General features: G+C 40.2%; 1 protein-coding gene across 2 annotated transcripts in view; it reads left to right on the top strand.

The window, feature by feature from the left end:
• Positions 1-2,657: 2,657 nt before the first annotated feature.
• The window catches only part of ANGEL1 (angel homolog 1), a 191,838-nt gene continuing 180,186 nt past the window's right edge, over positions 2,658-14,309 (top strand). For both annotated transcript variants that reach the window (XM_032691324.1, XM_032691323.1), the window contains exon 1: positions 2,658-3,737. In XM_032691324.1, coding sequence (XP_032547215.1) covers positions 3,588-3,737 — 150 coding nt within the window. In that variant the 5' untranslated portion in view covers positions 2,658-3,587. The remainder of the gene's footprint in view (positions 3,738-14,309) is intronic.

The following is a 14,309-nucleotide window of genomic DNA, read 5'->3' as shown; positions in this document are numbered from 1 at the left end:
ACTTGGCAAATTTCTATATCTGCTAAAAAGGTAATGCCTAAATCTATGAAGTTCAGCAACATGAGTAACCAAGATAAAACAGCAAATACAAAGTGTATGGTTGTTATCTGAAACTAAAACAATGTCCCTCTGAGTCAAGTAGGACAGTTGTATGTCCTTTTATTCTGCCAGTGAGCTAACTAGAGACTTCGAGAAATACCTCAAAATACTGAAAGAATGAAAGACAGATCGAAAACTGATGTATTAGACATCTCTTCAGCCCCCAAAAGCAAAATAAACTAAAAACTAAAGGCTATTCATAAACAAGATTTATATCAAGAATTATAGTTACTCAGGCCATATTTATCCTACAAAAACTTTCATGTCCCAAGGACTGAATCCCAAAACAAGACAGATGTGCCAAGTGAAGCCCATACAACAAATACAGCTAAATCTGGAAAACTGTGGTTTTGTTAACAGTCTGATTCACTCACAAGAGTAAAGTAAGTCATCAGAGAAAGGAAACTTAAATAGGTTATCAGTGAACATGCTGGGGGCTAAAGAAATCCATACTGCTAAAAGTGCCACACGTAACATACCTGCAGTGCACTCCTAGGGGAGACATGGCCTTAGAAATGCCCTCTTCTTCCTGCACCCAGAATGAAAGGCTGAAACTAAAAGCTATGAAAATCAGAATAATGTAGTAACATTATGGCCTCCCATACTACTACTTGTCACAACCTTCAGCTGCTTCCTGAGAGTAGGCAGCTTCTAATAAGACAAAGTTTCAGGTTCTCTGAAAGAAGGTAACTGAGAGTTTGGCTAACAGGAAACTGACACAACGAAGTGCAGATATTACTTCTAATGTTATTTGTAGAAATTATTTTCTTATAAAGTAACCATCTGAAGTTATGTCTCACGTTAAAGCTTTGTATTTAAATTATAAAAACAGAAACTCAGGAGTCTGCATCATAGTCAGGCTAGCAGTCCATCAGCAGCAGTATCCAGTGCAAGCTGCTTCAAATGACATTGCAGCAGACATTCTGGAACAATTTACCCTGAAATGCAAGTTTCTTCTTAAGGTCCTGCCAACTGGTTGTTAGAACTGTGCTCCAAAATCTCGAGCCTCGGCAGCTGCAGTAATGAATTCTGAAATGGTAAGACGCCTGCCTATATAACTACAAGAACGAGGGAATAATGGCCAGCAGAAGAGATTTTCCTCAAGTAGCTACTTGCATAGTCTTTACTTTCAGTTTTCAGACACACCTGCCTGCCTGCTGACAGGTATGGAGCAAACACGATTACGTAAGAGCAACCTAAATGCCATCCCTGGAATGGAAGACGTACTTTAAGTCCTCGATCCATGTTCTCACTACTTAGTCCTTTCCAAAACACCCCAAACCAAAACTAGAAACATAAGGATAGAAATAAGAAAAGTAAGAACACCTCATCTGCCAGCTTTGCATGAAGGGAAAGCTTTGGGAAGGGCTGGCACATCTTTTTCTCTTATGGAACAAACCAAAACAACAAAACCACAACCCAGAATAAACAAACCAGAAGCGCCGCTCTCCCGAAACGCGGGCGTGCGATCCCTCCTGCCCATGCCCGGACCAGAGCCGCCCCCCGGCCCGGCGGTAGGGAGCTCCGCCGCGCACCGCCCGAGGTACCAGGCGCCCCGCCGCCGCCCAGGGCCGGCCCCGCGCTGAGTCCACCCGACCGCCCCTCCGCCCACACGCCAGGCCCGGGCCCCGGGGAGCCCCGGAGCCCTTCGGCGTGAGGAGAGCCCGCGCAGGTGGGCCGAGCCACGTGGCTGCCGGGCGCGGGCCACCGCCCCGCCACACGGCGAAGCGCATCGACACACCCCGGCACGGCCCCCGGGCCCCTCGGCCGCCCCTCACCTGGGCGCGGGGCCGCCACAGCTCCGCCACGCCGCGCATGCGCCGCATCCGCCCCGGACACGCCCCGCCCGGACGAGCCGCCGCGGAAGAGGCGCGCATGCGCAGAGCGGGGCCGGTGTGCCGGGGCTCGATGGTGGTCGCTCCCTGCGTTGGAGCTCTGAGGGGGCCGGGCAGCGCCATCTGAGCCAGGAGTTTGGGATGATGCGGGACTTCCCGAATGCTGTGCAAATGAGTACGGTTGATCTTGACGCAGAAGTTTAGAATTCCATGAATGCGAGATGAAACGCTGACAGCCACTTAAAATATGAGGAAAGCAGCATCAAAGAAGTCCAGAAGCTTTACACTCGTCTCAAAGAGGGGAAACATGGCAAAAGGAGTCATCATAGAATCAATTAGGTTCTGAGATCATTGACTCCAACCTATGACCAAACACCACCCTGTCAATTAGACCATGGCAATAAGTGCCCTGTGCAATCTTTCCTTCAACATCTCCAGTGATGGTGACTCCACAACCTCCTTGGGCAGCCCATTCCAATATCTAGTCACCCTTTCTGTGAAAAAATTCCTTCTAATGTCCCACCTAAACCTCCCCTGGCACAGCATAAGACTATCTCCTCTCATTCTGTCACTGGTTGCCTGCGAGAAGAGACTGATGCCCACCTGGCTACAACCTCTTTTCAGGTAGTTGTAGAGAGTGATAAGGTCTCCCCTGAGCCTCCTCCAGGTTAAAGAACCCCAGCTCCCTCAGCTGCTCCTCATAGGACTTGTGCTCCAGACCCTTCACCAGATTTGTTGCCTGGCTCTGAACACGCTCTAGCACCTCAATATCTTTCTTCAACTGAGAGGCCCAGAATTGGACACAGAGCTTGAGGTGTGGCCTCACCAGTGCTGCATACAGGGGAAGAATCACTTCTTCCTGTCATGAGTGAAGGATTTATGTGGTTGCTAAATATGAGGTAGTGAAATATGTAGATTTTGTTACCATGCATATAAAACAAGGACAAATAAATAGGAAGAAGTAAATCCTCTGGTTCAATGAATATAGCTAGAGTAGCTATTCTTGTTCTGAGAACTCCATAAATGCTACCAGCACCCAGAAATCTGTCAGAATACTTTGCATTCAGACATAAAAGCCATTCATTAGAGAAAACTGAAAAGGCTGTGTGGAAGGGCTAAGCAAAAACACAATGAATTCCCTGAACAGAAATGGATGAAAGAAATACTTTCATTGTTATGATGGTCTTGTTAAAGAACCTGAAACATGCTGATTAAAAAGATCAACAAGACCTAATAAATTCCTGAGTGAAAAACAGAAGGACCTTTAATCTCCACCTAGTCTCATAACCTGTCAAATGCAAAACAAAAATATCTGCGATTACATGAAATGACACTATCGTTTTGAAAATATGACACTGATGGATTCCAGTCCTACCAATCTGAAATGCTGTGAGAGAATGCTAGTGACACATACTCCTAGGATGTATTTTTGAGTATTTAAATGCCAGAGTTGGGTCTGACTTACATCTAAACTGTGGCGTGAGATATGTGATATCTGGACTCTGGATTTGGATCCCTTACTGTTTAGAAGGTTTGGGTTCTGAGGAATAGCATGTTAAGAATGCTGTTATATCATCATATTTACTCAGGCATGGTCCTGTTTGCCTTATACCCAGACACAACCCTTACCGATCTCCACAGAATTCTCAGGATATGGAGTATGTGTGGGTGCTCACTGAAAACAGCTCATCAGAGAGCAAGCAGCCTATGTTTGGGACAGACAACCTGCAGTTCAGTTCAGTTCAGGTGATTTGGAACAGATTTGGAATATGTGATACCAGGCTTTCATTCAAGGGACAGCAGGTAGGAGAACCAAAATACTGTCTGTTTAATAGAGGAGTTTTCTTGGATAGTCAAGATAAATCTGTTTTCTAAATAAATTAAATCTTTTCACCTGAATTCTCCTTTACTTTGGCTGAATTAAACCTTAGGTTTATATTGAGCATTATCATCTGAATTCTTCCTGCTCCAAAATATGCCTTTTTTGGTGGTTTTAATAATATTTCTGTCATTGCCCCTTCTCTTCCTTTTCCTCTCATTTGACTCTTCACTGATCCAAGATCTTATTTGTTGTGTGAGTTCAGTGACTACTGTCAGTGGCAACAGGATGTTTTGCATTCTCCTTATGTTGTACAGTGGTTGATTTGTTTATCCTAAAGGTGAATGTTTTGACAAATAAGTATTAACTTTTTGTTCACTTCCCTGTTTATTCTGGCCATACAACAGGAAAAGTGTGAAAAGAATATGAGTGAAGTATGACTGCATGTTTATTCAGTTCAGGTGTTTCAACACTTTTATTAAAAAAAGGTGTTGAATCTCTTCTTTCAGGAGAAGATGCAGAAATCATCTTTTATGTCTTAAGAGGGACAAAGGCAAGTATTTATCCAATAGGTGGTTAAATAATAGGTCTTGTGTGCTTACTGAACAGTTAATAAAGGTGTTGATGCATGGACTTCATAAGTGCTTATGGGACAAAGAATCTTTTGTCCTAACACAGGAGTAGAAAGCAATGTTTGGCAAACTTTGAAAGTAAAGCATAGCCAGGTCAGAATAATGTGGTTTCATATTGCATTGTCAGAACTGGAAATGCTAGGTCTGAAAACACCATGTACTCAATCTTTTTTTTCGTATACTTACTGATTTGTTTTGGTACCACAGACAAAATACAATTTAACAGGTACTAAATTGTATTAAGTTAGTCTACAAATAAATAGCTTTATTGATCTCACTTCACTGAACCAAAGTCTAATATTTATCATATTTTAATACAGGTATCTTTGCTCCTTCTATCATTTGCCTCTGTAATTTTAATACATAAATAGAAGAATATTGTTCAAATGATGCCTCCAAATTTTCATTGGTTTCAACAAAAGAATGAATTCATGCGAATGAAGTGTTTGCTTCACCTTTCAGCAGAGTGGCACTCAAAGGTGTTTTGTTTTATATTTGTGTTAGCTGTGTTGTTGGACATTAAAACAATATTACAGCTTCAAATCTGTTTGAAAAGACATTCCACATGTGGGGTTTTTTAATAATTAATATCTTATTTAATAATTATCAAAGCAGGAAATGTTGTGTGATCATGTGCTCTGACCTGAAGTCTATCACAGGTCACTGAATTTCACCCAGCAGTTGACTTAACAAGATTTTTCTCTGTATTTTTGCAATAGCTCTTTTTTCTTCTACACTTCAACTTTATCTAGGTATGTATCCTTTTCAAAGTACACATCTTTCATATTCTTGTATCTGTCTGCGACTTCATCTTTACCATAAGTGTATCCAATTTTAGAGAAGGCAGAATGATGTTAATTTAAAAATAACAAATGATTAGCAGAGATGGCATATCAATAATAAAGCACTTTTGATACTCTTTACACTCTTCTGTACTGTTTTATGTTCGAGGAGAACAAAAGCAGTTGTAATACCTCCTTTAGAAGCTCCTAGACTTTTGGGCCAACTGAGGATTTGGGGAAGCTGTGCAAAAGAGCAGCCCCAGTGACTGTTTTTAACTCTTGCAGCATCAGAGCATTGCAGCAGTCCAGAGTACTCTGGATGGCAGCAAACCCTGTTGTATTCTCCCACTTGCCCAGCACAGTCACCTTCTCTGTCTTCAGTATAGTCTCCAGTGTGTGGGAAGCTACAGTATAGAAGGATAGAAGGATAGCTTTACTTAATGCAATGCTCTCTGGGAAATTTCCTCATGATAGTGTTATTTTCTGATGGAGAAATCTACAGGATTTACACTGTCGTCATGCAAGAGCTACTGTTTGCTTCAAAGTAGGTTAGATGTCATGTTTTCCTGAAGTTCAAAAATTATTTCTGTTTGTATGGTGGTGGTGGCTTTGGGAGTTTTTTTGTGTCATGAGTGTTGAATCTGTTAAGACCATCTCTACTGACTCTTTACTAGGGATTGTAACTTGTCCAGTATCTTCATTTTTCTAGTTTCATCCTAATTTTATGAACCTGAGAATTGTGATAAACGTCTTCACATTCTACATGGCTTCTGTATACGTGCGTTATTTCTAATAACCACTGGGTGTCGTGTGTCTCTTTGGATTACAGAATATAGGGAAGGACAAACATGGTCCAATCAAGGACTGCCTGTGGACTTTTCTTTCAGGATGAATAGGCTTTTATCTAATTTAGATAAAGTTACAATAACTTTAAAACAATGTTATTTGTTTAGGCACATGGTGTGATTCTTGGGATTGTCTTGTACAGTGCCAGGAGTTGGACTTTGATGATCCTCGAGGGTCCCTTCCAACTCAGAATGTTCTGTGATTCTGTTATTTATGTACCAAGGGCAACAAATATGAGGTAGGGGTACTACGAACTAGAGCCTAATTCTCTATGTGATTTATTCCCAATACCATTTAGCCAGTCAACTGAATGGCAGGTTTGGTGGAAAAACCCTAAGATGTCGGTAGGTAATTAAGGATATCCTGAAGCATAAATGCATAATGTAGAAGAATTAAAGATGCATTGGTGGTCTCAAATCTGTATTTTCCTAACTTTTTGGAACTATGTTTGACATGGCTGTATTTGTGAATATTAATTTGGTAAGGATTTTGGCCTGTTATTTTCATAATTTTGACAAGCAAATGAAAAGGCAAGAATTTGTAACTTAATATGCAAGGATAACAAATGTACTTCATGCAGAGGAGAACTTGAGTCTCGAACCTTCAGTACAGACCTGTGCTATGGAGGATTAAAGACCAACCATATTAGTTGCACATAGAAGGATTACATTTCCTACAGACTAGTCATTAGAGAGATCATATGATGCGGTAACATTGATACAGGCATGTGCTGTGCCTCACAGTATGGATAGATGAGCCAAGGATGTAGACTGGACGTAGGCTTTCCGAGAATCTCAGATGCCGCTGTGACTCAGTTGCTTTCCCTGAAGGCTTGTTATGTTAGCTGGCTGAATTAATCTGGTGTGGGGGGCTTCTCTTAGTAATGTCTGAGGCTTAGCTTAACAATATGTTTGTGAAATGTTCAGAATTGCTAGAATGATTTAAGACAAATACAGAACTGGCTCTTGATTTGTAGGGCAAAGTATGTTCCCCTATTGTAGGAATAGTGGCAGGATTTATGTTACCTATAACTTAGAAATCTACACTGATTATCACAGCGAAAAACTGAACACTTTGTGTCCAATGCTATGGGAATTGTGAGGGCTTATAGGAGCAGATCAAGGAAAAGCTGCTAAGTGCTGATTTTTACAGTGGGCTGTGTATAGTATAGCCAAATCTGAACAGGTTTTTATGACACTAGAAAAAGGCAGTGCCCTGGTGGTAATACTTCACAAATCTTCAGAGGAACTTTTGAAACTTGTTGAGTACAGCAGCTTTTCTGAAGAAGTCTTGTTGTATAAGAGGATGTCGGTATTAATTAGAATGTGCTTTTGTTCCAGAGTCATTTATGGGCCTTGCTGAGGTCCATAATTACTGTTTGCTACCTCTGGTCACGGAGAAACTAAAAACCAGATTTTATTTCAAGTGATATAGCAGAATAGACAGAAGATACCAATTGGATTCCTAATCTGTGTGCATGTCTGCTTTCTGCTACTGGAGGCTCACCGCTCTTGAAAATGGGGCCACTTGTTTGCGTGTCTTTGGGAAAATAATGGAGTTTCTATGAAATGTTCTGACAGTAATTATCTTCCAGATTATATTGATTTAACAAAAGGGAAACCTTTAAGGAAAATCTGTCAATACTGCTGAACAGCTGACTGAAAAATTGTATAGTTTATTAGTAAATATGATGTTAATCAGTGCACTACAAAACTAAAAATAAGCGACGTAGGAATAAAATAGAAATAAAATGTGGTGATCCATGTTGTTTTGGGTTTTTTTTAATTGAAATGTAGTCATTGGTTTTGGTCAAAACTTTTGAAATCTTGGAATATAGTCCTCTAAATTTCCAACCTTCTGGAACAGTTTTAATGTTTTTATCAAATTTCTCAAGTGCAATTGTTACGGTGGTCAGATAAAATGGAGGATTGCGTAGTGGGAATAGGAATGCCTGAAAATTTTTATTTCTGATCCCAATATATTTTTTTGTAATTGGATTTGTGATACCCTACTGTAATATTGTTTTGCTTTGTAGCATTACTGCATGGAAAGAAATAGCATTGATATTAAATGCTTGTACGTTCCTGAAGACCCAAGAAAGAAACCTATCAGAATCTGGAATATCAGAAATTACAAGCATACCCAGGCTGTCACACTCTTGTCTCACTGCTTCAGTAGGGCAAAAGCAAAGTGTGCTAAGGATGGTAGAATATTTAGCAGATGTTGTGGCATTTGTGGCTCCAGGACTAGCCCTGTGTAGATGTAAGACCGAATTAGATTCTTTCAGTTTTGCCAGGGGCAGGAAAAATCATATCCAGTCAGGGAAGACAGTTTTTCATTTTTTTAAGGACAGTCTCCACATGATGGCAGTAAAAAACCTCTGGAATTCAGGAGTGGCTTAGGTTTCACCTTCAAAAGCCAAAGGGAAAAAACAACTCAAGATGAAGAACTGAGTATGTGACTGAGCTTTTAGATTTCCCATTTTTCTTCTGGTAGTCCTTAAATTCCCCACATAGTTTTCCAGACAGCAAGCCTACATGCAGCCTGGCACAAGGAGAATAGGTCACCTGTCACATTATACTAGGGCATAGTGTCACTCACAGGCATGCCTTCAAAGGATATTTTTGGTTTCTTATGCTGTGTATTAATGTGCAGAGAGAGAGAATAACGAAAAAGAGAGGCTGTTTTTAATCCCTATCTGAAAACTTGTCCCTGCCCAAAGAACTTGGAGACTGCAGCTCATCATTTCAAGCCACATAACAGAGAGCCCTTGGACAAGAACTGAGTTTGCCCCAGCTGGGCATTTGACCAACTTAGTTTGATCGCTGTAACAATGCCAGACAGAGATTAGTTGTGGAATGAGTTTGCAGTTGAGACTCAGCCTGTCTAGAGAGCTTGTATATCTTGGTGTATGGAAGCACTTAGAGAGGAGTGTATTTAAAGAACCCAGAAGCAGCTGTGTGGCTAAAATTAAAATGCGTTTTTCTTGTATTGTTTTTGCTTGGTTTCCTGTTGCACACTCTGGACCTGTCTTACGAGAGCAAATGGGCAAAGGAAAGAGATGAGTCAAAGGGATGAAAATCGATCCTAGAAATTCCTGCTTTGCTTTTCACAGCTTGGATGCAACAGATATTTGACATGAAAAGGCCTGTGGCTAAAACAGTCTTTGAAAGTCTGCTCTTTATATTCATATGCCTTTCATTCCATTCTTCAGTCATTTAGCCCATAGATTTCCTTTTTGTGTGTGTGCAGGGATTGCTCTTCTGTACCTTTTTCCCCAGCTTTCCTCCCCAGAACATAGGTGGTCTAATTCTACAGTGCCTAGCACCAAAAGTGCTATAGCTGATCAAGACGTTTGTAAAAATATCTAAGTGGCAGAAAAATACTGATATGTGAATGAAAGCATAAGGTACAACATAAATATATATCAGAACAAGATCTCTGATAAAGCAAAGTTAAAAATATAAACAAGGTTAGTTTATAATCAGTAGAGCAATTGCTCCTTTAGCAAAAAGATAATTTTCTTTGAAAGACTATATTACTTAGAAATCTTAGCATAAAAGACATTTAGCAATAAATTTATACTCAGCTGCTTCTGACATGGGGAATTATTACCCCAGAATAGCCCACAGGGAATTGGGAAATAGATTTAAAAACTTGGTCAAGGTCATATAGGAAGTCTGTGGCAGAGTCAACAAAACATGAGAATGGTAAGGGCAGTTCCTATTCACTACTTCCCTCTCTGATCATGTGCCTTACAGAGGTTGTACAACCTTGCTGTCAGACCAAGAACTCGCTTAGTCTGATGCCCTAAAAGCTGCTTTGGAACTAAATACAAAACTCAATAAGTTATGGCCAGCTTGGGATATGATTCCATATGATCTTTTAGGAAAGGAAAAAGTCATATTTAGGTGTCATAGTGAATGTAAAGGAGCTATTCAAAGAAGCACAACCACAATCCAAAATAGAGGAGAGTTGCACATTATATATAGCATGAACTCCCAAGTCAGCAGCACTGAAAGAGTCACATTATCAGTTTGAACTGTCAGGGTCTACTCTAGAAAAAATGAAGCCTAAAAACCAGGGGGTGGTTAAGAGAGTCTGAATAAAACAACAAAACTGAAACTGTTACTTGTCTGAATCAGCCTTCTGCATCAGCAATCCTTTTGGCCAGTATTTTGGGTATTGGGATTAAAGATTCAGGAATAGTAGCCCCATTAAATGTAGCTAGAGACTGCGGCCTTCAGAGCTACCAAGTTCTTTTTCTTTTTTTTCTTTTTTTCTTGTCATACAGATAATGCAGCTCTGATATTCTTGTACGTTTTCTGCAAGAAGAAAAGATGGTGATTACATTTTCTGGTTTGTTCTTCCTCTTCAGAAATAGCTCAGTTGTGAATGACCCTGTCTGATGAGTAAGAGAAGTTCAGTATGCGGTTTTGGTGCTACAAAAGGGCCCATTGGTAATTTCAATGCTTGTTTCCCAAGTCTTCGAAAGGTCATTGAGGGTCCCCATAACATGCAGTCTAGAGCCTGCTACAGTTTTCTCATACAGTTTAATCTGCTGCCTGTATGGCCTCCAGTCTACAAGCAACTGACAGTCTACAGTCTTTGGAATTGATTTCCTGGAATCGTGGAAGGCCTGCTTGGCCTCCAGATGACAGATATGTGCTAGAGCTCTTAGTGCTGCTGCTCTACAGAGATGAGAGAAAATTTGCCTCATTTCAGCATTTTCTGTAAGCTTTTAAATCTTCTTGTAGTGATTTTTAGGGATAAAGTTATCACTAAGATACAAGCATGATTCCGAGTGGGCACCATTAATAATAATCCTTCATTTTCTGTAGCATTTATCATTTAGGGACCTTTATGGGTTTATAAATATTCTCTAAGACAAACACCTCACAAATTTGAGAAGTCTTGTCATAGTCATTTTGTGGCTGGGGAACCAAAAATTAAAGGACAGATAAATGAGTTGCCCAAGTTCACACACCAGGGCAGCGTCACCACCAGAAAAACAGTTTTTACTCTTAGAGTTTATTTCAAGCCATTAATGTGGCTTCATGCTGTAACTCTCTTGTTTTAATGAGGATTATACACATACTTTATTTGAAGCACATGAAAAGTGCATGTTCTTCTTAGTAAACAAAAAACCTGCATAAGTAGAAGAGTGAGAAGATAACTTGTGATTTCTAACCGATTTTCCAGTTTTAAGGCCAAATATTTCTCCCATTTATCCTCTGTATATAGCAAGTGCTCCTAAATCTAGACTATAGGTGCCATTTTCTTCCTCTTATAATATATAGAGGTAAAATTCAAATCTCAGACTGAGAGTCAGCAGAAAAAAACCCAAATGATGAATGCATATTGGAAGAAGTTTTGGGTTTTTATTGAAAAATATTAATGTAAACAGTTCCATGAGAATGGGTGTTTTTTCCTTTGATGATAGGTTAAGCAGGCAATCTGAAGCTTGAATGATCTGCTCTCCTTTCAAATCTAGAAATGTCTCTTCGAACATAGAAATCAGGAATAGAAAACGGTAAAAAAAAGCTGGGATTCTTACTACGAAAATCCATCTCAACAAACATAATGGCTCATTTGACTAAAATACAAGGGCACACATGGTGGTTTGTCAAGAAAGAGGATACGTGCACCTATTATGAGAGCATGGAGATTTCTGTTGAAATCCCAAGCCAGAAGTATCTGTTGTATAAGGCTTGAGTTTAGTTTTGGCTTTTGTGGGGTGGCAGTTTTTTGGGGTGTTTTTGCTTTCTTTGAGAAACTAGCCAAATCCTCTAAGGCATGGAACTTCATAAAAACAGGGAAAAAAGTTTACATAGACTTCAGTTGGAAAGGAATATAACAGCTTACTGTGAGAGAGCATAATACATATATAAATATTTTGTGACAGCCTTGATACAGAAAGTAGAGGAAGCAACTAGAAAGGACAGAATAGCAGCCTTGTGCTAAATAGGATATGGATGAGAACATGAGGTTGGAAGAGAACTTGTGTGAACATGAAATGAAAGTATCCACGATCCTTTTGAAGGAGAGAAGGAAGAACAGCAAAACAGAAGAAAGAAAGAATTTCAAGAAAGTAGAACTTCAGCAAACTCAGGATACTCATGAGATCATGTCATGGAAGAGAAGTTTAAAGGAATAAAGGAATTAAGCACTTCCTGATGAAAAACATGCTGTTCAGAATTTAATGATCCAAATGCAAAGAAAGAATAGCAAGTATATAGTAAGAAATCATCTGGTTAAGTCATATACATTGACCTCAAACACCTGAAAGAGTCATACAGGAAATGAAAATTATGTGAGATTACTAAGATTAGTATAAAGGAACGCATAAGTATGTGGGGACAGAAATCAAAAAGAACAAGGCATAGAAGAAGTTATAATTAAGAGAAACAAGAAACCTTTTATAAGTGACCAGCTTAAAAAATCTGTTTCTATAAAGAACATTACAGTTTATGACTATTGAGTTTCTACTTGAATTCTGTAAGGAATAAGAGAAAGACTGAGAAACTATTCAATACTCAGTTGAGAGAGAAAACTAGTAATGTCTTAGATCAATTTAATGCCTTTCTTGTTTCAGTATTCACTAAAGAAGTCTACTGTAATCACTTGGGTAATACGATTATTATGAAAAACAGAGAACCACGATCTTGCAGACTAATAAAATGGACTCCAGCTTATTTAGAGCACTGACCAAAACTATTTAAAGATTTCAGCAGGCATCTCTGATAACATGGAGGTGCTTACTAAGGTTCCAAGATATTGAAAAAGGAAAAGTGTAGTGCTTAAAGGGTAAAAAAGAAGAAGCCAGAGTATTTTTCATCAGTCACTTTAACTTCAATTCCTAAAAAAATGCTAGAACAAATAAAATGGACAAATAATCAAAGCAGTTATATGTAAACATCTGGAAGATGGCAAAGAAATAACTAACAAACAGAATGAATCTGTTGAGAGCAGCCCACATCAAACTAATCTGTTTTCCTTCTGCTTCGAGCTGATAGAGCTGTGAATAGAAGAGCAATAATAGATGTTGTGTGTCTTAACTTCAGCAGGGTTTCTGACCATCTTTACATGTCATGTATACATGCCACATTTTCCTAAGCAAAGCAGAAAAACTTGGTGTGGACATCATGATGGTAAAATTAGGGCAGAAAAGCATACTCAGACAATCATTAGCTGTAGCAAAATAGCAAAAGGAATCAGTACTGTCAAATTGGAGGGATGTATTGTCTGTTTTGAATGAGCACCTCTCCTGTGTCTTATACTATTTGGTATTTTCAGTAGTGGTTTGGGATAGAGTACAAATTATGTTTATTCCATTTACAGATGGCAGTAGGCTGACCATAGCAAGTTGAAGGACAGAATTCAAATTTAAAATGGTCTTGGCCAATTGGAGAAGCAATCTGGAAAACTGGATGCAGTTCAATAGGAAGAAATTAGAAGTTTCATATTTAGGTGGAATTAAACAGCTTTAACAGCTAGGAATAGAACATAACTGGTTAGTCCTTTAGAAAAAGATCTGGGCGATAGAGTACATCTCTGGAGAGATGATCTGATTCCAGTGGGATCAGGTTCAACAAGGCCAGTGCCGGGTCCTGCACTTTGGCCACAACAACCCCAGGCAGCTCTACAGGCTGGGGACAGAGTGGCTGGAGAGCAGCCAGGCAGAAAGGGACCTGGGAGTTTGGATTGACAGGAAGCTGAACATGAGCCAGCAGTGTGCCCAGGTGGCCAAGAAGGCCAATGGCATCCTGGCCTGTATCAAGAACAGTGTGGCCAGCAGGACCAGGGAAGTGATTCTTCCCCTGTACTCAGCGCTGGTGAGGCCACACCTGGAGTACTGTGTCCAGTTCTGGGCCCCTCAGTTCAGGAAGGATATTGAGGTGCTGGAGCAGGTCCAGAGAAGAGCAACGAGGCTGGTGAAGGGACTGGAGCACAAGTCCTATGAGGAGAGGCTGAGGGAGCTGGGGTTGTTCAGCCTGGAGAGGCTCAAGGGAGACCTCATCACTCTCTACAGCTACCTGTGAGGAGGTTGTAGCCAGGTGGGGGTTGGTCTCTTCTCCCAGGCAACTATCAGCAAGACAAGAGGGCATGGTCTTAAGCTCTGCCAGGAGAAGTTTAGGTTGGATATTAGGAAGAAATTTTTTACAGAGAGAGTAATCAGCCATTGGAATGGGCTGCCCAGGGAGGTGGTGGATTCACCATCCTTGGAGGCTTTTAAGATGAGACTGGATGTGGCACTTAGTGCCATGGTCTAGTAACCACGGCGGTGTTGGATGAA

This window comes from Chiroxiphia lanceolata, chromosome 6, assembly GCF_009829145.1.
Source record: "Chiroxiphia lanceolata isolate bChiLan1 chromosome 6, bChiLan1.pri, whole genome shotgun sequence".
NCBI lineage: Eukaryota > Metazoa > Chordata > Aves > Passeriformes > Pipridae > Chiroxiphia > Chiroxiphia lanceolata.
Note: the sequence above shows the minus strand (reverse complement) of the source record. Positions and strands in the feature narration are given on the sequence as shown.